General features: G+C 34.8%; 1 protein-coding gene across 2 annotated transcripts in view; it reads right to left on the reverse strand.

Annotated features, from left to right (window-relative positions):
• The window catches only part of LOC141561120 (uncharacterized), a 113,990-nt gene that overhangs the window by 74,563 nt on the left and 11,629 nt on the right, over window positions 1-27,798 (reverse strand). For both annotated transcript variants that reach the window (XM_074300246.1, XM_074300245.1), the window contains exons 7-18: window positions 26,488-26,612; window positions 25,551-25,647; window positions 24,759-24,841; window positions 22,954-23,005; window positions 21,851-21,922; window positions 14,066-14,265; window positions 13,336-13,429; window positions 9,165-9,279; window positions 4,606-4,684; window positions 1,100-1,154; window positions 564-632; window positions 161-217 (exon numbers count right to left, since the gene is read on the reverse strand). In XM_074300246.1, coding sequence (XP_074156347.1) covers window positions 161-217; window positions 564-632; window positions 1,100-1,154; window positions 4,606-4,684; window positions 9,165-9,279; window positions 13,336-13,429; window positions 14,066-14,265; window positions 21,851-21,922; window positions 22,954-23,005; window positions 24,759-24,841; window positions 25,551-25,647; window positions 26,488-26,612 — 1,098 coding nt within the window. The remainder of the gene's footprint in view (window positions 1-160; window positions 218-563; window positions 633-1,099; window positions 1,155-4,605; window positions 4,685-9,164; window positions 9,280-13,335; window positions 13,430-14,065; window positions 14,266-21,850; window positions 21,923-22,953; window positions 23,006-24,758; window positions 24,842-25,550; window positions 25,648-26,487; window positions 26,613-27,798) is intronic.

Genomic DNA, 27,798 nt, shown 5'->3' on the forward strand with positions numbered 1-27,798 from the left:
GAACCCTATAATGTAATAGCTAGATGTGGCTCTTGCAAGACGATATTAAGGATTTAAGTAGTTTTTCACCAAATTTTATGTATGGATTCAATCATGCATTTTTTCAGTTCGGTATCTCTAAGAATTTATATCTGCTTATCATTTGAACTGTCAAACTTACTTTTTCTATCATATAATGTGATATTTCTGGTTGACATTTTGGAAAATTTTCTTGTTCCTGCCAATAAAAGAAAATGATAACATAATTTCAAAAATCAGAGTATAATAAAATCTGGAAATTATAAAATATCAAAAGCAGAAAAATTGCAAAGATTTTTTTGTTTTAAGTCTCGCATTTCACAGTACTCTTTCATTGTTTGATTTCCTTCACATTTTTTTTATTTTTATTTTTTTGAAGAAGTGCCAAGCTCCTTTTTCTGTGTTAAAGAATAATGATTACTAAATTGCCAAACCAAGAGGAGTAGCTTCTAATTAAGACCTGAAATTTCATGAATTCTATGGAGTATAGGTGATCACACTGGGAAAGGACTTTTAAAGTAGTTATTTTTCTTATTTCAACTCACAGTATTTTTCTTCTCCATCTCTAAAATTTGTGCCCGAGATGTACCACACAAGGTGTACTTCATTGGCCACTGTAAAGTCAAGAAAGAGACCCAGTAGTTAAAAGCCTAAATCCAGAAACAAACAAGCATTAAGGAAGTGCTTGTAAAGGGTCAGAGGCTCTACAGGGAGCTGTTGCTAGAAGAACAAAGATTTTGAGTCTCCATAGGAAAACATGGCTAGAACCCAATGAGAAAACTGGGAGAGGACAAAAAGATACATTAAATTTTCTAATGTTATTGATCCAATTCACTTCATTCTCCTTCATCCAGGGAAGAAGAGCCTTGGTGCAAAAGCAACAGGAAACATTGAGAAAAGAAGAAACAATTATACCTCAAAAACTTGACTGATGTCACACATAGAACAAGTTTTATATGCCATACAATTTGAGAGGCCTAAAATGTTAGACCTGATGTGGACCCAAGAAGTCCTTTGCTCCAACTCCCACACCTGACATTACCTTTGTAGTTCAAGCTAATTCCCTAAGACAAAAGTTTACCTTTGGTGTCTCTTTTGTCCCTTTTGGATGCTTTCTGATTCTGTTTCCAAGTGTTCTGAAATCCAAATTGAAGAAAGAGGAGCAATGTTAATAAACAATTAAGGAGGGCTAGTAAAAATCAAGCCAGATTATGTGTTAGAATTTAATAAATTTGCTTGCTTAAAATGTGTGTTATCTGACCAAAGGCAGATAATTCCCCAAAGTATCCCCAATATTGTCCAAACATTGCCAATAATCACTCTCAAATATTTTTGAGCATTAGACTCCCCACAAAATGCACTGAAATAATTTTTCAGGCAAACAGATCTTAAAAGAGCTTAGGGGTCGATAACTCTACTGTGGGACAGGAGCAATAATTGTGGCATTGGCCAAGACAGTACAGCTTCGGAAAATCAGGAGAAGCCTTTGAGTCAGCAGCACAAAGGGCAACAATCCAGACTTCTCCAACCTTGGGCAGCAGGGAAGTCAGCCAGGAAAGTCTGTCACACTTGGGTTTGAGAGGAGCTCCAGCAAGCCAGGAGCTTTTAGAGCCACTGAATCAACCCCATCAAAAACAGTAGCAGCTGCAGCTGCAGCAACAAAGGTGACTTCTGCAGGTTCACCCAGATGAGGTGCTCAACAGCTCATATGAAGGAGAGTACAGGTGTATCACTGCTAGGAATGATGAAGGGTTCTGTTACTTTTCCCAAACTTAGAGGTCAGGTACAGGTCTGTGGGGAGGTAAAGATAAGAGATGCACAAACCCCAGAAACTTGGGATATTACACCTTCCCCACTGGAAAAAGAGTGCTACTTTTTCAAAGAGCCCAAAATGGAGTGATAGACTGGGAAAATAATCATACACTAAAAAAAAAAAAAAGATCATGAGCATAGAAAAGTTATTATGGAGATGATGTAGATCAAAATGCAGACTCAGGAGGGCATTATAAAGCCAAAGTATTTATATCCACAGGTTTCAAGAAAAAAGAATGTGTCTCAGTCAATGAGTGAAGAAAGAAGAGCAAAGTTAATATACAATTAAGGAGACCTAGAAAAATCAATTCACATTACTTGTTAGAATTGGATAAATTTACCTGCTGAAAATGTGTATTGACTGACCAAAGGCAGAGACTTCCCCAAACATTGTCCAAATACTTTTCAACAATTACTCACAAATATTTTTGAGCATTAGACTCCTCACAAAATGCACTAAAACAATTTTCCAGGCAAACAGAGCTTAGAAGGACTTAGGGGTTGGTCACTCAAGCCTGGGACAGGAGCACAATTGTGGCATTGGCCAAGACAGTACAGCCTCAGCGTCAAAAAGTCAGGAGAAGCCTTTGAGTCAACAGCACAAAGGGCAACAATCCAGACTTCTCCAACCTTGGCCAATAGGAAAGTCCTGGAAAGTCAGCCAGGAAAGTCTTTCACACTTGGGTTTGAGATGAGCTCCAGCAAACCAGGAGCTTTGAGAGCCACTGAATCAACAGCATCAAAAACAGTAGCAGCTGTAGCTGCAGCAACAAAGGTGATTTCTGCAGGTTCACCCAGATAAGGCCCTGAACACCTCATAAAGAGGAGAGTACAGGTGTCTCACTGCTAGGAATGAATCAGGGTTCTGTTGCTTTTCACATAGTTAGATGTCAGATACAGTACTGCCTCACAGTACAGGTCTGTAGAGAGGATTTCAGATAAGAAGTGCACAAACCCCAGAAGCTTGTGATGTTACTGGAAACAGAGTCCTACTTTATCAAAGAGACAAAAATGGAGTGATAGACTGGGAAAATAAGCAAACGCCAGAAAAAAGATCATGAGCATAGAAAAATTATTATGGAGATGATGATCAAAATGCAGTCAGGAGGGTATTATAAAGTCAAAGTATTTATGCACATAGTCTTCAAGAAAGAAGAAGTATTTGTCTCAGGAAATGAGAGAGAGCTCAGAATAGCTTTTGAAAATCCAATAAGAAACATAGAAAAAAAAGTGAAAAGAAAAGGAGAGTGATGCCAGGAGTAACACAAAAAGGGCATGAAGAGAAGAATTCTATTAAAAGAAAATTTGGCCAAATTGGAAAATAATTCCTTAAAAATTACAATTGATACATCCAGAGAAAGGACGGTGGGAACTGTGTGGACCACAACATAGTATTTTCACTTTTTATTATTGTTTGCTTGCTTTTTTTATCATTCATTTTTTTTCTTTTTTAATCTGATATTTCTTTTTTCAACTCGACAATTGTGGAAATATGTACACAAGGATTGTCATGTTTGCCATATATTGGATTACTTCCCATCTAATGGAGGGCATGAAGGAAAGGAAGGGAAAAATTTGGAACACATGGTCTTTATATGGGTGAGTTCTGAAAATTATCGCTGCATATGTTTTGAAAATAAGAAGCTTTAATAAAAAAGATATATTGTGGGAAATAGAAATGACAAGAAAGAAAATTATGTAGAAATTTTGAGACAGATAATTTTGCTGTAAATATTGAGAGAGTTAGGGAATTATTATAATCAAGATAACTTTTGGCCATTCAACCATTTCTTTTAACTGTTTGCTTGAAATGAGAATGATGCCAAAAAATAGGGGAAAAAGAGCTCACAACTTGTTTAACAAGGAACTAAATATATATATATATATATTATATATATATATATACATATATAAACAAAAACCTGAAGCAAACAATTCCTTAAAAAACAGAACAGGTTAAATGTTAAAAAGATGTGTAAACTTGTGTAAAGTAGAAGATTGTCAAAGCCAAATGGAATATTGAGGGAGTCGGGGAGTTTTTTTGATCCAAATACCTTTTTTGGACTCTTTTTTTGGAATACAATTATCCAAGAATACTCTGAAGCTTATATGCTGGACAATGTTATCCATACCCAGAGAAAGAACAGATTATGATTTCATAAAGACACATTCCCTTTTTCATTATTCTTGAGGGTTTGAAGCAGGGAGGAGAATTCTATAACTTCTTTCCCAGCATGGCATTTATAGAAAGGTTTTCATATATATCATAAAAATTTCTTTCTCCATAGTAGTGATTTGTTCCATAATTAACTCCCAAGTTGGATAACATTGTAAAAATGCCCCAAACAGTTTCTGATCATTGAATCCAACACACAAATGTGTGTTAAAGACAGAATTCGACAGGTTCAGTGTCATTCTAGCCCCATTTACTGATACTTAAGTAACAGGTACAAATTTAGTCCCATTTCCTGTAAATGAAGTAACAACTGCAAATTGAGAGGAAGTGAAGGTCAGCGCCCTTTGACTGTGGGAAAACTAGTAAAAGTGGGAGACCAATGATTTGAAGCCAGATCCTCTTGAGTGCCCATACTAAGAGCTCATAATTATCTACATTAGGTGAGACTATTGAAATGGAGAAGAATAACTGGACATAGGTAACAGGAAGCTGAGAATAAAAATGTTGGAAAGGTGCTAGCTACACAGTTTAAACCATGTAGAAACTAAGCAATTTTATTTCCCTCTTTTCTTGTTATCAATTTACAAAACTGATCTTACCCATCAAAAGAGGGAATCCATCTTGGAAACTTTTTCTTGTGGGACATCTCTGAAGTTGTTGCAGTCTCACGATCATTTTCTAGAAATAAGAACAATTTGGTGTGAAAACTTTTGAAAATTATTGCATCAGCAACAGCTCAGAGTAACCTGTACTTGATTTGTGAATATTAGACACTCATATTTATAGTAGAAGCAAATATGGTGATGTACTCTGAAGAGCAGTGTATTAGTCTGAATTCCTGGAGTCTCTACTCCGGGATTAGTGAACTGTTGTAATGAAGCTTTCAGCATCTCATTGATTACAGTAAATTGATGTCAGATTGGCACCAAATGACCTCTACAATTTAATCAAGTATTAACCTCAAGACTTCTCTGCCAAAAATAAGATAGGAATTAAGAAAAACAAACATAGCTTGTTCATAAAAAGAATCAGCTGAACTTTAACTTGATGCTTTTTAAGGTATTTTTAGAGGCACAAATCAAGCAAGGCGCAACAAAGCAAGAAAGGCTAGAGAGATATTTCCTGACCCACATTCATGCTTTCTCCTAAGCTTAGGTTGACAAGCCTAGACTAACTTTAAAGACCTTAGTTAATTCAATAGTTCCAAATGGGAGAAAAGTCTAATTTTAGAATAACTCTTATTAGAAGTTTGTCTCCAATAGTTAGAACAGGTATTCTATATATCTTTCTGCATGTGATATACTAGCAATTATCTATCTCTAATGAAGATGGCTTAATATCATTAAAAGTAACAGCGTTCTTCCCGGTGCTCTTCCTGGAAAGATTTATTCCTGAGAGAAAAGAAAGACATTTTCACAAGAGATGTGGTAGGGCAGAGCCAAGGGAGTGGAATAGCATGGATTAATAAAAGCTAATAATAAGAAATAAGGACAAACTAAAAGGTAGATGGGACTGTGACTCTGGGCAACAATAAGGGAGCAGAACAATCTATGTGTTACCCTGTCTTCTGACAGAATGTGGATACAATTTTGAGTCAGGAACTCCTTTCATTGACTCTATGAATTCAGGGTCTGCTGGGAAAACTGAAAATTAATATGGCAGAAAATAGGCATGGACCCACATTTAACACCACATACTAAGATAAGATCAAAATGGGTCCAAGATTTAGGCATAAAGAACGAAATCATAAATAAATTGGAGGAACATGGGATGGTTTACCTCTCGGACTTGTGGAAGAGGAAGGAATTTGGTTCCAAGGGAGAACTAGAGACCATTATTGATCACAAAATAGAAAATTTTGATTACGCCAAATTAAAAACTTTCTGCACAAACAAAACTAATGCAAACAAGATCAGAAGAGAAGTAACAAATTGGGAAAACATTTTTACAGTTAAAGGTTCTGATAAAGGCCTCATCTCCAAAATATACAGAGAATTGACTTTAATTTATAAGAAATCAAGCCATTCTCCAATTGATAAATGGTCAAAGGATATGGACAGACAATTTTCAGATGATGAAATTAAAACTATGTCTACTCATATGAAAGAGTGTTCCAAATCACTATTGATCAGAGAAATGCAAATTAAGACAACTCTGAGATATCATTACACACCTGTCAGATTGGCTAAGATGACAGGAACAAATAACGATGAATGTTGGAGGGGCTGTGGGAAAACTGGGACACTGATGCCTTGTTGGTGGAGTTGTGAAAGAATACAACCATTCTGGAGAGCAATCTGGAATTATGCCCAAAAAGTTATCAAAATATGCATACCCTTTGACCCAGCAGTGCTACTACTGGGCTTATATCCCAAAGAAATACTAAAGAAGGGAAAGGGACCTGTATGTGCCAAAATGTTTGTGGCAGCCCTTTTTGTAGTGGCTAGAGACTGGAAAATGAATAGATGTCCAACAATTGGAGAATGGTTGGGTAAATTATGGTATATGAATGTTATGGAATATTATTGTTCTATAAGAAATGACCAACTGGAGGAATACAGAGAGGCTTGGAGAGACTTACATCAACTGATGCTGACAACGAGTAGAACTAGGGGATCATTATACACTTCAACAATGATACTGTAGGAGGATGTATTCTGATGGAAGTGGATATCTTCAACATAGAGAAGAGCTAATCCAATTCCAATTGATCAATGATGGACAGAATCAGCTACACCCAGAAAAGGAACACTGGGAAATGAGTGTAAACTGAGAGCATTTTTTTGTTTTGTTTTGTTTTCTTTTCTCTTCTCAGATTATTTTGACCTTGCGAATACAATCCTTCCTTTGTAACAACAACAACAAAATTCAGTTCTGCACATATATATTGTACCTAGGATATACCATAAGATATTTAATATGTATGGGAATGCCTGCCATCTAGAGGAGGGGGTGGAGGGAAGGAGGGGAAAAACTCTGAACAGAAGGGAGTACAAGGGATAATGTTGTAAAAAAAAAAAAAAAAAAAAAAAAAAAAAAAAAAAAAAAACTACCTATGCATATGTACTGTCAAAGAAAATGTTATAATTATAAAAATTAATTAAAAAAAAAACATATTCAAGGGTACCAGAGGAGGACAACATGCACCTGGATGGAACATTCCTAGGTGGTATTTGGTTGCAAGTCCTTATTTGGATAATCACATGGCAGGAGATTCAGAAGCAGACAGTAGTTTTTGCACTCTGACCCTTAGAGCTTAATGGGGACTCAGTTTTCTATTAAGGGTCTTTAGTAGATTTCCATATCTTAAATAAACCTGAAGTTTGTAATGGAATAACAAGATCTGAAAAGATTCTGTGTAGAGTTTTCTAAGTGGCAAGTCTAGTATAAGTCTACAGGGAAACTAAGGACAGGTATGTGGCACAATCACACCTGGGTCAGGGATTTTAGAATAGAGATCAGATATTTAATATCCATAGGTTGCTCTGAGGCAGAATACTTGAATGTTTATAGATGTCAAGCCTGCGTTATTTATAGGATCCTCAAATATCCTAATACTCGACTCCCTAGAACATTGAAAAAAATCTTAACAGGTCAAAAGTTCTGACCAGGCAATGCATCCTAAAGTGCATCCACTATGCCCCAAATATATCATATGAAATGAGAATTGAAGAGTAGAAATCTGGAAGAATGCTAATCTAAAGCTCTGTGATAGTGACAGGAATGCTCAAGAAACAAATCCAGAAAAAGGACATGCAAAATATGTACTGGAATGAATGACACAAGAATTCATGTTTCATTCATTAATAGGCTAGAATTACTTTGAAAATTGAGTCACAGCGTTGGAAGTATATCACAGTGTTGTAGAACAAAACAAGAAATTAAAGACGACCTTTGAAATATGTAGAAGAAAATGAAGCAGCATGGAATATGAGTTATACAATTCTATTTCAGAAGCAAAGTTAGAATAGCTTAAAATGAGGTTCTTGTGTCCATGGGACAAGGAAAAATATTGAAATAATGTTATATAACCACAGAGAACAAAAATTTCTGACCCTCTTAAAAACAAAACAAAACAAAACAAAATAAAAAAAAACCTTGAGGACAGAAAAGTTAAAAATCACTGCCCTATCCTAAAAACCATGAACAGCAATAAGAAATTATAGAACTACCTAGGTCTTTCAGAATTAGTTGGGGACACTAGAAAGAGAAAGAATTTACTGGGAAAAACTTGAAATGCAACAATACCATAAAAGATTCTAGAAATATTTTAGAAGATGTCATACGTATCTTGTCTGTCCATCAATCTATATTCCAGTATCCTGATAAGTGTGTATGGTTTTAAGTGAATATATATATATATATATATATATAATATATATAATACATCTCTTTGAACACACACAAATGAACATAGGGATATAGATGAATACATTTGTGTGTGAGTGGGTGTATATAAATCTCACAACATTCTAATTCCTCTCAAACGATACCCTGATTTCTAATGGCTTTAAATAAGTGGAAGTACAATTCCATAATTTTAATATAAAGATCTTAAGAATTTATCCACTAAAGTTTAGACTGACATCTTTGACTTTTTATTTGACTTTTTAAGAACGTATTTCTTCTGCTTTATCTTAACAGATAACAAAGAAAAAATGTTTGATGACAATAAGAAAGAGCATGAGGATGAGGAAAGAAGAGAGGAGGAGTAAAAAGGGAAATTCCAAAAGGAAGAAAAGAAAAGAAAGAAAGAGGAAGTGGTGGAAAGGATTGGAAGACAAGGGAAAGAAAACAATTCACAAATTTGGTAAGAAATTAACAAAATGCACTTATGAGAGATTAATAAGCAAAAAGGCTTGCTTAAGGAAGATCTTTATATATTAGTATGAAAATCACTTTAAGATCTTAAGGGAAGAACTCAAAAATTATTTTTAAAAGATATTTCTTTGAATCCAGTTTGTTTTGAACATCTTCTCATTAAAATTGTTGATGAATATATATGTACCTGCATTGCTAGACTCAAATCAACATGCCAATTTTGAATTAAGACTGTCATCACTCTTAATTTATCACGTCATCTCAATTTTGTTCTTTTAAGCCCCTTTTGAGAAATCTGATCTCTGCATCAGTTACATGTAAAATCATGTAGTCTTACCAGAATTTGAATCATCTTTGCTCTCTAGTCTTATGTCGTCTTCTTGGTCCAAATTTCTCATTGTTCCATCATTTTTGTCATTTTCTTCCTCTTTTGTTATATTTTCAATTGCTCCCTACATATTTTTGAAAAAAGAAAATTTGTTGCTTACTTTAACAGTTATTCCAATTTATATTTTCTACTTATTTTTACAATTGAGAATTTGAAGTTTACAATAAACAACCCATCTCTGTACTACCTGCTCTTGAAGGACCACCCTAACAATTCATTTAAGAAAGATCTGTTTACATTCAAATTGTCTCTCTAGTTTTTATGAGCTTGAGAGAGCTTGAAAGACATAGCAACTCTCCCTTTTCAGGAACAAAGAACCCAATCAGGAAGTGGAAGGAAAGAAAACAATTAAAAATAAAAATTATTTACTTTAGAATTGAATATATATATTTTTAGGATAGAATACCTTTACAATTCAAAATGAACATGAGAATATGACTTCCCCTTAGTGGGATATTTCAGGGAACAATTATGGAGATGTTGGAATTATTTTTTTTTCTTATAGCTTTTTATTTACAAGATGTATGCATGGGTAATTTTTCAGCATTGACCCTCACAAAACCACCTGTTCCAACTTTTTCCTCCTTCCCCCATCCCCCTTCCATAGATGGCTGGTAGAGCAATACATTTTAAATATATTAAAGTACATGTTAAATACAATATATGCATACATATCTATATAGTTGATTTGCTGCACAAGAAAAAAATGACTTAGAAATGAGGTAAAAAAATAACCTGAAAAGGAAATCAAAAATGCAAGCAGACAAAAAGAGAGGGAGTGGAAATGGTATGTTGTGGTGCATACTCATTTCCCATAGTGCTTTTGCTGGGTGTAGCTAGTTCTCTTCATTATTCAAAAAATGGAACTGATTTGGTTAATCTCATTGTTGAAGAGAGCCATGTCCATTAGAATTGATCATCAAATAATATTGTTGAAGTATATAATGAACTCCTGGTTTTGTTCATTTCACTCAACATCAGTTCATGTAAGTCTCTCCAGGACTTTCTGAAAGCATCTTGCTGGTCCTTTCTTACAGAACAATAATATTCCATAACATTCATACACCACAACTTATTCTGCCATTCTCCAATTGATGGGCATCCATTCAATTTCCAGTTTCTAGCCCCTACAAAAAGGGCCGATACAAACGGTTTTACACATACAGGTCCTTTTCCCTTCTTTAAAATCTGTTTGGGATAGATGCCCAGTAGTAAAACTACTGGATCAAAGAGTACATACAGTTTGATAACTTTTTGAGCTTAGTTAAAAATTGCTCTCCAGAATGGTTGGATGCATTCACAATTCCACCAACAAGGTATCAGTGTCCCAGTTTTCCCACATCTCCTCCAACATTCAGCATTATCTTTTCTTAGCCAATCTGAGATGGGATCATCATGGGATCTCAGAATTGTCTTAATTTGCATTTCTCTAATGAATACTGATTTGGAGCATCTTTTCATAAGGCTAGAAATAGTTTCTATTTCTTCTAAGAATTGTCTGTTCATACCCTTCGACCATTTATCAACTGGAGAATGGCTTGATTTCTTATAAATTAGAGTCAATTCTCTCTGTATTTTGGAAATGAGGCCTTTATCAGGAACTTTGACTGTAAAAATGTTTTTCCAATTTATTTGTTCCCTTCTAATTTTGTCTGCATTAGTTTTGTTTGTACAAAAGCTTTTTAATTTGATATAATCAAAATTTTCTATTTTGTGATCAATAATGATCTTTAGTTGTTCTTTGGTCACAAAATACTTTCTCCTCCACATGTCTGAGAGGTAAACTATCCTGTGTTCTTCTAATTTATTTATAATCTTCTTTATGCCTAGGTCATGAACCTGTTTTGACCTTATCTTGGTGCATAGTGTTAACTGTGGGTCAATGCTTAGTTTCTGCCATACTAATTTCCAATTTTCCCAGCAGTTCTTGTCAAACAGTGAATTCTTATCTGGGGTCTTTGGGTTTGTCAAACACTAGATTATTAAAGTTATTGACTATTTTTTCATGTGAACCTAACCTATTCCACTGATCAACTAGTCTGTTTCTGAGCCAATACCAAGTGGCTTTGGTGACTGCTGCTTTATAATATAGTTTTAGATTTGGTATAGCTAGGCTACCTTTATTTGATTTTTTTCCATTAGTTCCCTTGAAAGTCTTGACCTTTTGTTCTTCCAGATGAATAATGTTATTTTTTTCTAGGTCATTAAAATAGTTTTTTGGGGAATCTGATTTGTATAGCACTAAATTAATAGATTAGTTTAGATAGTATTGTCATATTATATTCTCTCAACTTATCCAATAGCACTTAATATTTTCCCAATTAGTTAGATCGGTCTTTATTGTGTGGGAAGTGTTTTGTAGTTTTTCTCATATAGTTCCTGACTTTCCCTTGGCAGATAGATTCCCAAATATTTTATACTATCAGCAGTTACTTTAAATGGAATTTCTCTTTGTATCGCTAACTGCTGGATTTTGTTAGTCATATATAAGAATGCTGATGATTTATGTGGGTTTATTTTGTATCCTACAACTTTGCTAAAGTTGTGGATTATTCCTAATACCTTTTTAGTAGAATCTCTGGCAGTCTCTAAGTATGCCATCATATCATCTGCAAAGAGTCATAATTTGGTTTCCTCATATCCTACTCCAATTCCTGTAATCTCTTAACTCTTATTGCCAAAGCTAGCAATTCTAATACAATATTGAATAGCAATGGTGAAAGTAGGCAACCTTGTTTTACTCCTGATCTTATTGGGAATGGTTCCAGTTTATCCCCAATACATATGATGCTTTCTGATGGTTTTAAATAGATGCTGCTGACTATTTTAAGGAAAAGTCCATTTATTCCTATACTCTCAAGTGTTGGATGTTGGATTGTATCAAATGCTTTTTCTGCATCTATTGAGATGATCATATGGTTTTTGTTCATTTGATTATTGATATAGTCAATTATGCTAATAGTTTTCCTAATATTCCACCAGCTCTGCATTCCTGGTATAAATCCTACTTGGTCGTGGTGTATTATCCTGGGGATGATTTTCTGTAAAGTTTTTGCTAACATTTTATTTAAGATTTTTGCATCAATATTCATTAGGGAGATTGGATTATAATTTTCTCTGTTTTGAACCTAGCTGGTTTAGGCATCAGTACCATATCTGAGCCAAATCAGTTCCAAGAGAGCAGTAATGAACTGCACCAGCTACACTCAGCGAAAGAACTCTGGGAGTTAACTATGAACCATTACATAGAATTCCCAATCCCTATATATTTTTGTCTGTCTAGGTTTTCAACTTCCTTTACAGGCTAATCATGTACTGCTTAAAAGTCCGATTCTTTTTGTACAGCAAAATAACTGGACATGTATATATATATATATATATATATATATATATATATATGTATGTATATTGTGTTTTACTTATACTTTCACATATTTAACATGTATTAGTTAACTGTCATCTGGGGAAAGGGGTGAGGGGAAGGAGGAGAAAAGTTGAAACAAAAGGTTTTGCAATTGTCAATGCTAGAAAATTACCTATGCAGAAATTTTTTGTAAAAAAAAAAAAAAAAAAAAAAAAAAAAAAAATTAAACATTAAAAAAAAATTTAAAAAAAAAATTGCATGACCCAATACAAAGTGAAGGGAAGAAAACCAAAACATCATATATCAATATTAATATATATATTAATAGCAACATATATATTGTACAGTATTAAACTATGAAGGATTTAGCATTTCTCAGCAATACAATAAACCAAAGGAGTTTCAAAGGAACCATGATGGAAAATGCCATGCACTTGCAGAGAAAGAATTGGTGGAATTAAAATCAAATCAAAGGACACTATATTTCCCTTAATTTTTCTTTTTTTTTTAAGTCAATATTTCCTTTCAGAACAAAACCAATATGGAAAGATGTTCTGTATAGCTATATTTGTACTAATACCACTTGTTTAATATTGCAGAAAGAAGGGCGAAAGAGAAAATTTGGAAGTAAAACATTTGAAAATAAGACTTTTTAAAAATTCTTAGTTTAAAATTGTTTTTACATATAATTTTACATATAATATAATTTACATAATCCACAAAAAAGGAAAGAACCCATGAATCAAATCTGCTCACCTCTGAATATGTTTCTATGAATGTATGGTATTTTTCAGCTCTCTGTTGCAAAAGTCTATGCCTTTCCAGCTTTTCCTGTTGAATCTCATTGTCTCTGCATAACAAAAGCAACAGTATATTTTTAAGTGGGGATTGTTTTGACTTTTGTATTAAGCATTTTGGCTTCTATCTCATCAATCCTCCTGATAGGTGAATACTGCATATTGTATTACATTCATTGACATCTAAATGTCAAGTGCTTATCAATCATTCTTTTGTGTGTCATTTTGGATATTTTGCTCCTTTATCACTATCTGTATCCTATTTCCTTTGAATTGAATGCATCTCTATTCATTATGAGTAACTTCTGAACTAATCTAAAATATTACACATTCTGGTTTTACTTTTTCTAATCAAAACAATGCAGATGTATTTCTACATTTTCTTCATATTGATCAATTTTAATTTCTAGTATGTCATCTAGAATTTTTTCAGATGCTCTCAACTTGTCAAGTAACCTAGTCCTCTCCAGATTTTGAACAAAGGAGCACTAGTAGAAATTTTATTAGAGCATAATTTCCTTTTTTACTTGTTTCCATAGTACACACCAGCTGGTATATTCCCAATAAAGTCATGTCAGGGAGATAAATGGTATCCAGTGTTACTTGTGGAAGTTCTCCATGATATTGCCATTTTGTTAAATTAAAAAATTGCACAGTTCAGAAATACCATTAATCATAAATCAATATACCTGTAACTCAACAGTTCTGCCAAGCAGTTTCTCGTAGAGATATAAAAGCCTGTTGATATTTGAGATTCGGGAATGGACTCCATGGTTTTGTCAGCATTGATGTTTTCATTACAAGGGTCCATTAGTGTGATGTTTGGCTCATTAAGACTATGTTCTTCTCTTTCCATATGAATTTCCACTTCTGATACTGCCTGGCTTTCCTGAAACAAAATATGATTTTTCAGAGAAGACAGATAAGAATAGAAAAAAAAAAGAGGAGAGAGAGAGAGAGAGAGAGAGAGAGAGAGAGAGAGAGAGAGAGAGAGAGAGAGAGAGAGAGAAATTCCAATCAAAGAAGAGGTGGGAGAAGAAACTCCTTCCCTTCCCTATTTGGTACAGGTGCAAGCTTCAAAGAAATACAATTTTATGTATATTTTATACTTAATTATATTTTACATTGTATCCTAATTTTATTTATATTTTTCCAAAGCATTGACTGTCATAACTGTATTCCATTTCTGATTCTTTTCTATTATTGTTTTCAATTATTATTACTTAAATTGCACATGTGTGTGTGTTTGTGTGTGTGTGTGTGTCTGTGATTGTGTGTCTGTGTGTGAGGATGTTTCTTGGTGGGAAAAAGAACACTAAACAAATTTGTGGTGAAATCAAGACACAAAACCCAGGCATAAAATTTTTAATTTCCTATAAAATAAAATTATATTCAAAGCCTATACAGGGAAAGCAGGGAAAAAGGCATTGATGCAAGATATGTTACAAAGCAAGAAGTTACATGATTTGAGAACTGATATGATGATATATAGGTGTACTGAGGGAAAATGAAAAGGCAGAAATGACTCTGAGCACAGAGAACTCAGTGATTAAACATCATGAAGTGTCCTCAATAGAAAGAACAAAGAGAAAGACAAAGTGTAGTGAAAAGAAGATTTTGGAGAAAAATCATTGCAATGTGTTGGGAATCAGAATGCATATTGATTGAATGATTGAATAGTTGGTTGATTTAGCCTGAAATTCAAGAAACTATTTTTGCTAAGTTATGTAGATCTGGGAATCTTTTGTGGAGAGAGATTTACCCCAAAATAGCTCATGAAATCAGGAATAGAGCATGGCACTGAATGCTAGATGACTCTCCAGCTCATTCATTGAATGGTAGATAAAAGATGATCCAACACAGAAATGAAATGTCTACATCTAGACAGAAATGTCAGCAGGAAGGGGAAATATTAAGAAAAGTGAGGATGAATAGAATCTGCATGTGAGATGAGAATTCAAAAGTAGGGGAGAAGCAAGGCACTACAAAATGGAGAAAAAGCTGTAAGATTTGAAATTAAATGGTTGAAGTTTTTCAGTGGAACAGGGCATGCTATATTCACATGGCAAGTTATATTAAGAAACTGTTTTCATCAATACTCTTTAGTCATAATGAGAGAAGGAAAAGAAGAGAAAAAAAAAAGAAAGAAAAGAAAGGCATATGAATGGAACAGACTGGCCAGCCACGATCTGAGAACTAATAATTCTATTATGCAAGCCAAACAAGAGATAGAGGACATAATTTCTCGAATATAGAGAGAAATGAATCAGAATTATAAGGATGTGTCATTTCCAAAATAATTAATATTCAATGGTTATAAACGAACACTTTTCAAATGAATTCAAGTCATGCATAATGAAGAAAAAAGGTAAGAAAAATATTTCGGATAAATCTTGGAGAAATGTGGGAAAATTGTGACAAGAAGACACAGTTGGTGAAGATATGACCTGATTCAAATATATTGGAAATCAATTTCAAGCAATGTCTAAAGGAATATAAACCTACATCCCCTTTAAACTACCAATAACAGTACTAAGTCTACCTCCTAAAGAGATTTTTTACACAAGGAAAAAGGACATATTTGCAACAAAATATCTGAAGATGTTCTGTTTGTGGAGGTGCAGAATTAGTAATTGAGGTGATGACAATGGAGAATGGTGGAACCCATTGTACTATGTAATTTTGATGGATGATACTAGCGTGCTATAGGAAATGAGCAGATTCATTTCTGAAAATAACATGGAAAGAATTATATAAATTGAATTAAAGTGTAGTGAGCAGGATAGAATACATCATAAACAATAACAAGAACACTGTATAATGTTTAAGTATGAATTACTTAGTAATTCTCAGCAAAGCCATTACCCTAGGAATTTCCAAAGGACCCATGATGAAAAATGCTAAGCAAATGCAGAGAAAGAACAGGTTGCCTTTAAAGACAGTTGGAAGCTTGCTATTTTTCACTGTATTTGTTGCCTCATATTTTCTTTCACAAGATGAACTATAGGGGAATATATATGTATGGATGAACATGTTAACTAATGCACACTTACTATCCCAAGAAGGGGAGATGGGAGAGAGAATGAAAATTTGGAACTCAAAATCGAAAAGAAAAAAAAGTTTTAAATACTTTTTACATGTAATATGGAAAAATAAACATTGAAAAAAAGAAAATCACCCATGAATCTGGCCCTCTCACCATTGTATTAATGTCTTTAATTACTTTTGTGTTGATTAAAATTATCCCACCTGCAATATGAGAAACCGAGGTCTGAGCCAATGGCATTTTATTAAACCACCAATGAGTCCTCTCAAATGAAGTGGACCTCAGATCTTCCTCACAATCGGATATTTCCTCCCTTCCAGTACCCTCTTTTTATAGGCTAAATGTCCAGTCATTCCAGAAAAGCTATCCAAATATAGAATAAATCCACAACATAAGCGATATGTCAACAAAGTCACAAATTGGAGGAAGCAAGGAATATCTCCTCCACATAAGATGGACAGTCTTCTCTTGAATTTGTTCAGGAGAAAATTTCACAACTCATCATAGGCAGTGACTTAAGTGATCACAAGATCTGCTCCTAATGAACAACAGATTGGCCTGAAGATGTAAAGATATTTTGAGTACTTTCCAAGTAGTTATAATCTCTACCATGCTGGGCTTGGTCACAAGAAAATAGAAGAGTGGAGGGCTTTAGCTAACTTCCTAGACTTTAGCAAGTGAATATAGAATCTGCAGCTAACAGTTTTGGGGCCTTATATACAGAATTCTGATAAAATTCTACCTAACTGATAAATATTGATAGGAATGGAGTAGGGGTCCAAAATGAATAATTTCTCTCAGTCTGGAGTTTTCCTCAACCGTCTTTCCAAGGAGTCTCTTTTCCAAAAGAGTTTATCATTTGATAGAGTTTATTATTTGATTTTCTCTAGATAAAGAAAACAAGAGTGTGTTTTCAGTGGGGATTGTTCCAACTTGGGTACCAAGAGTATTGCCTCACCTGGAGAAAATTTGCTTTCTTTCTGTCCTTTCTGTCCAAGAATTGGGCTTATCTGGGGAATGAAGAAATAGCTAGTGGAAGCTAGCCTTTCTAACTGATATACCCGTGAGATCTCATTTATCTCCTTTCGTTTTCGCAAACCTGGCAAGTAACATGAAGACACTGATTTCAAATGGTAGTGAGAAAAAGAAGGTGGTCTTCTTAAGGGAAGTCTTTCTCGAATTTTGGAAAATTCATAATGCTTTTAGACTGATTCTTGGTGAAGTTCAAAAGAATCTCCTCAGAAGACTCTGGTCAATCCTCTTTTCCTTTAATGTATTTACCACAACATATTCCACTTCTCGAAACATCTGTTTGGCCTCCAGACCAAAAGAATGAGGGCCTTTAGATGAACAAAAGGGGGAAATGATTGGACAAGTCTAGCAGCTTTGGGGCATTATCCATTATGGTCAGTCTGATGTAGGGCAGCACCTCTTCAATATCAAAACTTCTACCTCTTACTTTCTCTCTAATTCCTACCTCCTCCTTCTGTTCTTCATCTGACTCTACCTTCCTACCATACAGAGGCACCCAAAACAGTTTTCTGCACTTTACCAATTCCTAATCAAACTCATTCAGATTCCTTTTCACTGTAGTGGTTCAAAAAAGAAAAAAAAAGGCAGCAAGATACAAAAGACTGGTTTGCCATCCTATGTGATTATTCTCAGGGATTTCGTTTTTGTGTTTATTTTTTATTTCTATATCTCTCTCTCTGTGTATATTTACCCATAATATAATATTGTAATGTAATAATGTAATATAAACCCATACATTGATGAGGATTGGTTGATGGTCCTGGGGGTGATTAGTTAAGGTAAATAAAGACCTGGGTCAAGAGGAGGGATTGTAATTGTGGTGTTCCATTTTCTAATGAGTTATCACTTTGAAAAAGAATCATGTTGGTGGTGGATGATTGCCCTTCTGTGGTGATCTTCACACAGACAATAAACTGTTTCATGCCAATGTATATTAAACATGGGGTTTCTGTCATCTCTGAGTCAGATTGTATGGGTTTTTAAGTCCATGACTATGATCACATTCTATGATTCAGAGTTCAGAAGTCTCCTTAGAATTGTCTATCTTAATTAAATTAAGAGGGCTCTGAGCCAGGGCAAGATCAAGTCCAGACACAATTTGAGAGAGATTTAAAACCCAGAACAGATTTTGGATTCACGCATTTCCTACACTTTATCCAGTTTTTTACACTCACTTGCTCTTTGATTGTAAAGAAGTTAATTCACCCTTTTCTTTCTCAAGTTTCATCATTTTTCTCAGAGAGTTCATGATGATGATCCTATCTAGTTCCCTGACTTGGGAAGATTAACTTAAGGACAAACAAAAGGTTATTGAGGAAGACAGACCCAAACACACTGACTCTCCACACAACAATCACAACTAAACTCTCTTCTTTTCCTTGTCTATTAGTTTCTCAAAACCTTTTAAGTTTACTTTTAAAAGTTTCTGATATTTTTGGAGTCTTTTTTTTTAAAGAGAAACATGAACAGAGTTGTAGCAAATTACAGGGACAGAGAAATTAAGGAGGTCTGGCTTGTTTTCACCGTTGGGATAGGATGAGCTTCTAGGACTCAGCTGTGATAGGTCTGTCATTTTAAGGGATGGTTCAGAGATTAATTGATTAATTTGAGACTGGGCAAGATGGAAGTAGAAAGGGAGAAAGAAAGAGCTTTTATCAAGCCATGAACTCCACTGGGCATCTGCCATTGCCTTACTCAGGCTATAATACTGCCAATGGCAAGGCCCCAGTTGCTCACCCTATAGACCTCCCCCAAATTCTATTATGGATCATAGCCCATGAGTGTTGTTTTCCTGGTATTGTAAACAGGGCACACAGAACAGGGTATTGTCATCCAAAGAGAACAGCTTCTGAGGTTCCTGATATTTGTCATAATTGCTGAGGCATTCAGGGATCTGGAGATGCATGAAGCTGATGATAGCCAGTTTCTTTTTAATCAAAGTGGATTTTCCCCTTCAGTATTACCATACACAATACTCCCAAGAAATTTAGAATAAAAGGGATTCAAGAGTTCAAAAGTTCAGGCCAGACATTTTACACAAAAGACTATACAATATAGTCCACTGACATGTCATCTAAAATCCAGATAGAAGAGTTGCAGAATGGAAGAATGCGAATCTAATGTTGCATGATAGTGATAGGAGTGCTCAATAAATCCAGAAAAAAACATCTGTCAAATATCTTCCAAGTTATAACCAAAATATAGAAGGCAAAATATTAGGCATGCACATAAGAATAATCTACTCAACAAAATTGAGCGTAACTTAGTCCCTAAAAGAGAAAACATGGGATCTTTAATGAAACCGAGGACTTCCCAACATACCTGATGAAAACAACAGAAATACAAAGCAATTATGAAGTATAAGAGTCAAAAGACAAAAAAGTAAACATGAAAAGTTATAGGAAAAATGTTCTTAAATCAATAACCAAAGAAAAGTGAATTAAAAACCTTACACCATAGCCTTCTGATTGGCAAAGCTAACAAGAAATAATAATTATTAACTCTGGAGTGCTTGGGGAACAGCATGCATTTTCCAATAGTTAGTAGACCTTAAATATAGTATTCTAGAAAGCAATTTGGCATGAAGGCAAAGCTCTTTTTAAAGATCTCTGATCAACACAATGATCTACTATAATTCTAGAGGGCTCATGATGAAACACACTCAGTTAACAAAGAGAGCTGATGGATGTTAACGGAGATGAGTATAAATAATTCACTTAGGTCATGCTATAAGGAACAACTTGTTTAGATTGACAATATGTTTGTAATAGATTTGTTGATTCTTTCTATATATTTATAAATTAAGAATATGTTGCTGACAGAATTCCATTTCCTTTAAACAAACATGTATATATATGTATTTATATATGTATATTATATCTATACATACATATAGATATATAGAGATATATAAATATATAGATATATACAGACCAATCCATTTATCTATGAAAATCGGTCTTACATATGAGCTTGCAGATAACTCTTGCAAGCAGCAGCAATGCAGTGAGATGAAGTTAGATCTGCATTTCCATTAATTAAATATAGAAGTACACACACACACACACACACACACACACACACAAATATATATATATATATATATATATATATATATATATATATATATATATATATATATATATATATATATATATATATATATATATACACATAGGTATATGTAGTGTGTATTTACTTCATGGAAATGTTTTTTTTTTTTTTTTTTTTTTTGTCACTTCAGTCCTACCACACTCCTTGTAACCTTGCCTAATAATTAAGAAGGAACAAATCATTCAAATGAATTAAATACTATTCCCACAATTTGTAAACATATTTTTTGAATGTTGCTAACATCTCTGACCTTGGTCCTATATGTTCAGAAATTTTGCAGTAACCACAAAGCTCTTTCCATGGGACTAAATGACAAATGTCCAAATATTTCCAAGAGTTTTTTACTCTGAAAAATGTATGGACACACACACAGATATTTTAGGATGACTACTTTTATATTCCTACCTTAAGCTTTTCTCCACCTGCATTTTGAAAGAGCAGGCTGGATATTTCTGTAATTGATAAATTGCAATTTAAGGTGAAAACTGAGTTAATCTTCTTAGTTTTCTCTCTGATGATCCAGCTAAACTGACTTATGTAAACAAAATAATACTTTAAAAATCGAGATCAAATAAGATACACATGCTGCCAATGACTGAAATTTGGCACTATTCTTAAATTTAAGGTATTGAAACACACCCTCATTATTGAAAAGCTACTGGAGAGAATTCTGGCAAGATGGCAGTCAGTTAGAAAATTTGAAGCTTGCCAGATTTCCTTTACAATAAAAAAAATAGTACTTTATGCTTAATGTAGAGCAGTACAAGCAAACAAGAATTGGGCTATCCCCAGAATAATTAAAGAAAATCCCAAGAAAGAAATCAGGTTGGTCCAGTGTGCAACACATACTTGCTGTGTAGTTTCCCTCAAACAAGAAGGGGAGCGGCACTGGGCTAGCTGGACTGAAAAGTAGAATCTTCACCATCCAGGCAGTATGAGTAGTCCCAGTGTCTGAAGAAAGCTGAGGGAACCTCTTCTGATAAGGGAAACCAGGCCTAGCTGTGCTGCTTGGACAGTGAAATGGGCCAGGAAAAATCAACACAAGCTGCATGAGTGCAGAGGTGGGGAGGCAAGGACCACTGATGACTATAGGTTTGGCAGGTTGACTTTTTACTTTTTTGACAAGATGCCAAGATAGTGTTTCTGTATTGGCCAGCAATGTTCCCTAAATGTCCAAGTCAAGAAGGGTAGATTCTAATTAAGACCTAGGATGTCATGCAATCTGTAAACCCAATAGGAGCACATGGAAAAGCACTTTAAGGAAATTTTTATTCTGACTCACAGTATTTTTGTCTCCCATCTCCTCTGAAATTTGTGCCTGAGATGTACCACATAAGCTGTAATTACTTGGCAACTGCAAAGTTAAGAAAGAGAGCCAGTAGTTAAAAGCCTAAATCCAGGAACAAGCAAGCATTAAGGAATTACCTGTAATGGATCAGGGGCTCTGCAGGGAGCTGGAGATATGAGAAAAACGACCCAGAATCCCCACTTGCAAGCAGTGGACCTGACAAGACCTTGAATGACAAAACTGGGAGAGGCCACAAACTATACTTGCAATTTTCTAATGTTACTGATCCAACTCACTTCATTCTCCTTCATCCAGGGAAGAATATCCTTGTTGCAAAAACAACAGGAACCATTGGGGGGGAAAAAAAAAACATTATGCCTCAAAGGGCTGACTAATGTTACACAAATGCAGAATAAGTTTTCCATGTCATACTATCCTAGAGGCCTAAAATGTTAGACTTGTTAGCATTCTTACAAGGTGCTAAGTCACTGGAATGGATAGAAACAATAATTATCTAATGCAGCATGGTACTTAACAGTCCTCTAGTTCAGTAATGTACTTACTAGAATTCCACAAGATTCCCACCTTTAAGAGAACATATTTGTAAGAAGCTCCCACAAGCCCAGGGAGCACCCACAAGCCTACTCTCTGGGAGGAGGAGTCTGATTCATTCCAACTTCTACTTTTATGCTGGCTGGAGAGATTGGGAGGACAAGAGGCTGGAGGCTAAAGGACAAACCTTTGGATTCGGAGACATTGGGACAAGAGCGCTGGGGAGCCAAGAAGAGAGAGACAGGCCTCTCCTACAGCTAACCAGGCCCCAGGGAAAGATTCAGGATTTTGAAGGACACAATAAAGGATCTGGATTTTAACTCCTGGCTGCATTTTGGGATTATTGAACTGAACTGAAACTAAGGCTGCCTCCAGAAGCTCCCCAAGAGACCTGCTCCAAGAGAACGATTGTAATTTAGAGAAAAAGAACATTACAAGACCTGACTTAGACTCAAGAAGTTCTTTGCTCTAACTCCCACATCTGACATCACCCTTGACCTTTGTAGTTGAAGCTACAGAACAAATTGGCCAAGACAAAAGTTTACCTTTGGAATCTTTGTTGTCTCTTTTGTCTTCTTTCTTCTCTTCCCAAGGGTTCTGAAATCCAAGATGAAGAAAGAAGAGCCATGTTAATAAACATTTGAGGAGGCCTGGTAGAAATCGGGTCACATTATATTTTAGAACCAAATAACTTTACATGCTGCAAATGTGTGTGGAGGCAGAGCCCCCGTTGACTGACCAAAGGCAGAGACGTCCCCAAAGCATGGCCCACAGAATCCAAATACTTTTAAATCATCCCTCTAAAATATTTTTGAGCATTAGAATCCCCACAGAGATGCAGTGAAACAATTTTTCAGCCAAAGAGAGCTTAGAAGGTGGCAGGAGGGGGTCTGTCACCCTGAGGTGGGACAGGAGCACCGTTGTGCCATTGGCCAAGACAGTACTGACCCAGCATTAGCAAGTCAGGGGAGGGCTCAGGGGCCTCTAAGTGAGCCACAGGAATGTAACAATCCAGACTTCTCTGTCCTCGGACATCAGGAAAGACCTGGAAGGTCAGCCAGAAGGTCGTTCAGACTTAGGTGAGAGAGCAGCTCCAGCAAACCAGGAGCTTGGAGAGCCACTGAATCAAAAACAGCAACAGCAGCAGCAGCAGCTGTGGCTGCAGCAACACTGGTGACTTTTGGAGGTTCCCATGGGTAAGGGGCTGAATAGCTCACCCACAGGGGATTCACTGCTGGGACTGAGGCAGGATTCTCTTGCTTTGCCCAAACCTAGATCTGAAGTGCAATGCTGCCTCACAGTAAATAAATGTATGTAGGAGGACTTCAGAAGAGAGGTGTAGAAACCCTTCAAGCTTCTAGGATTGCACCCTCCACCCTGGAAACAGAGTCCTAATTTTGCAAAGAGCCCCAAACCGAGTGATGTCCTGGGACAATCAGCAAATACCAGAAAAAGGTAATGACCATAGAAAAATTAGTATAAACACAAATAAAGATGAAAATATGCACTCGGGTGATATGTACAAAATCAAAGCATTTATATTCACAGCTTCATAAAATACAAGAATTTGTTTTAAGGTATGCAAGACCTCAAAATAGATTTTGAAAGTCAAGTAAGAAAGATAAGAGTAAAAATTGGGAAGAGAAATGAGTGTGATAAAAGTGTTATGCAAAAAGCTCATAAGGAGAACAATGCCTTAAAAAAACTAAATCAAATGGGAAACTAATTCCTTAAAAATTGAAAATGAGCATATGGAAACTAATGACTTGACAAAAGAGCATAGAAAGGGGGAAAACAATGTTCCCTAGAAAACACCTGATCTGGAAGATACATATAGGAGAGAATAATTATAAACCACCATCATTCAAAAAAGAATGATTTACCTCTTACCATTTTGTCCATTTCTTACTCTCTGTATAACATCTCTCTTTTAATTCAAAGGATAGAGATCTCTCCTGGGTGGTTACTAAATTCATGTATGATCTTTTATTCTGCTTGTATTTTCTGGTTGTTTCTACAAGTTTCCTTTCCTTATACTAATCAATTTCCATTCTTTGTTTTATTCTTCTAGGTTGGTCATCTAGAATTTTTTCAATTGAAAAATGTCATTTATTTCACTCTTCTCCTTGATTTTGAAGAAACCAAATTATACTACTAGAATTATCATTTGAGCTAAATTCCCTTTGATTCATTTGCATAATACACATCCATTTGGTATAGTATTAATAAAAGAATGACAGGAGACAGAAGAGCAATACACCTAATGTTTTTCGTTTTAACTCAAGCACCATATTGTCATATTGGTTGCTAAAAGACTGTACTGGTCTGAAAGCAAAGCTGATGACTGTACCTGGTTCCCCAGAGAGCATGAGACATCAAGTGATGATAAAGTACACTTTCTTCTGCAGATATCTTATTCATGTCAATGTGTTCCTGTGAAAAGAAATATATTCAGGGAGAGAGATATAAAAAGCCCAATTTTTGAGATGACAATGTTTTGTCTTTTTGTTCTGTTGATGATTTTATGAGGAAATTTTTCTGAAGGAGATTAGAGTCATTTTCACAATACCCCTTCCAAGGCAGAACATAAACTATCTATTTTCTTATGAAAATTATGCATTTATATATTAAATATGTATGTATTGTGTGAGCATAAATCTTAGTATTCCAGTAAATTGGTCAATGATGAAATCTGGGGTATGAATCTGAGAATGGACAGGTTATGAATCTTAACATGTCAATAAAGTTTATAAATCACTTCCTCCCAAAATAATGGATATGCTGTTTCCTAATGATTGCTAGTGTTTCTTAAATGTTATTTTGGAAACAATACTATATAAACACAATTCTATACATGCTCTCTATACTATTGAAAAGTATTCAATTGTATTGAGATATTAAATACAATATTGAAAAGAATAAAATTGAAAAGAATTATCGCCTGATTTTAAACTCTTACAAACAAGGAGTGGCTCCTGCCAAAAGAAGCACAACTAAATTGGGGACATTCATTGTGTTTATGTTTTTCTTGCCTCCTCCTCATTACACTCCATAATTTTCAGGCTATTGCAGATAATAGCTTCTGAACAAATCATTAAGAGAACTGTAATGGGAAAAATACTCATGAATTCAACTCTCTCACCATGTCCCTTATCTGTCTAACTTCCTTGTAGAACTTCTGTGCTCTGCATTGACAGGCTGTTCTAAATGCCAGTTTCTCTTCTTTTAATTCAATGATTCTGGAAAATAAAGAAAAAAACATTTATGCCTTTGAAGCAGAGAGGCATGCTGACTTGGATATCAAGAATAAGATTTTTTTATCCCAATCTTTGCACTGATATAGTTGAATGAACTAAGTGTATTTGATTCTATTCATTAAAATCTACATAATATTAACATATTGGTTATTCTCTTGTGAGTCCCTCCTATGTCTTTGCATTCATCATTTTTCTGTAGAACACTGCTCTTAATTCAAAGCATCTTTTTTCCCCTTGTGTATGGCTAGTAAAGTACTGTATTCTTTTATTCTGGCTCAGTTGCATTGTGCTCATAGTAATCACAGAGATTTTTAGGAATTTTCCTTTTCCACATGCTAATCAATTTTTTAGTTCCTAAAATTGTACTTTAATATTGATTATGTAAAATTTCTTTAGACAGCATCAACTTGTCAGAATTTTTAGAATCTCCAGCTTTTTGAAGAAAAAATAGTTATGTTGGCTAAAAAATACCTCTCTTTAGCCATTTGCATAAGACATCCCATTTGGTATATTCTTTTTTCTTTTTTTTTCTTTTTTTTTCTTTTTTTTTTTTTTTTTAGGCTGGGGTAAAGTGACTTGCCCAGGGTCACACAGGTAGGAAGTTTTAAGTGTCTGAGACCAGATTTGAACTTGGGTCTTCCTGAATTCAAGGCTGGTGCTCTATCCACTGTGCCACCTAGGTGCACCCATTTAGTATATTCTTAATGAAAGGGAAAGAAGTGGGATACATGCTTATTTTTTAAATTTTACCAGTATTTTGCTACACTGTTTTGATGGGATTCTACCATTCTTAAACCCTAAACAAAAAGTTTATGAATTTACCTAGTTTCAAAGATAGATGTCAGAGACATATTATCATAATTAATTGGTTTTTTACTGCCATTTTCCTTTTTTGTGCTTTCCATGTCAATGTGGTCCTGCACTGTAAATTTATCTTCAATATATTTCTGTGCAAAAAAAATAGAAATACATCATACATACATAGAAATAGAAAATACATCAAAGAATACCAAAACCAAATTTTGGGGGAAATCTATTATAAGCTGAGCCTATTCTGAACTTATATTCTAAAATGAATTTCTTTTTGATCAAAATAATTTGTCAAAGAAGTAACATCTTTTCCTCAACAAGAAAAGATTTTACTTCTTCCAAACCAAAACATGTGAAAGTGAAGGAACTGACTCTTTCAACAAATTTAGTCTCAGGCAGAACAAATCATCAATTCCTAAGCATTCTGCAGTGTCCCAACTTTGTAAATGTTAAATATTTTAAGATAGATGCAGGAACCAGTGGCAACATACAGACATAAAGGAAATCCTAATGAATATATCTTCAGGAATTCTCTTTTAATCTCTTCAGCTCAATGCTGTATCTTTAGAGAGCAAGCATGAACCCAGGAGGCCACACAAGAAGAACTGACTTCCAATATTGTTAAACAATATTGTCTATATTTTCATGTTTTGTTGAGTATATGTACTTGTTTTGATTATTTTTTCTTTTATTCTTCTCAATTATTGTTTAAAAGTATTTCTAATAAAGTATGTGTACATCATCACAGAGAGAGAGAGGAAGGACACTAAGAGAATGTGCAGTGATTTTGACAAATAAAAAAGGTTTTGATAGTTTTTCTTTTATCTAAAATAAGTGATTTCAGTAGTCTAGGCAAGAAGTCCAAGCACTCTGAAGTAGGTTAAATAGTGTTCCCAATGGAACAGAGATATGGAGATAGAAGTAGAAGTGAGATGATCTGAAAGCCTACTTGGTGATATATAGATATGATATGTGAGGGTGGGTGACAGGACAAGAGATCATTCTGAATGTAAAGATCTGGGCGAAAGGGAGTGTTTTCAATGGAACTGAGCAAAGTGGAAATAGTAAATTGTGGACAGGTCATTTTGGATGTATTGGGGATGAGATAGATATTGATTAGGTCTGAAACTCATGGGAAATGCTATGCTTAGATCCTAATGATTTGGGAGTTTTCTGTAGGGACAGAATAATTCACACAGAGAGCTGATGAAATCAGCAGTTAAGAGAAAGACATTACTAGGACAGAAAGCTGGAAGACACCAATCCTATCGAGTGGGCCATAATCCCATGAAGAGTAATGAGAAGTCTACCAACTGGGTAGAC

This window comes from Sminthopsis crassicaudata, chromosome 3 (genome assembly GCF_048593235.1).
Source record: "Sminthopsis crassicaudata isolate SCR6 chromosome 3, ASM4859323v1, whole genome shotgun sequence".
Classification (NCBI taxonomy): domain Eukaryota; kingdom Metazoa; phylum Chordata; class Mammalia; order Dasyuromorphia; family Dasyuridae; genus Sminthopsis; species Sminthopsis crassicaudata.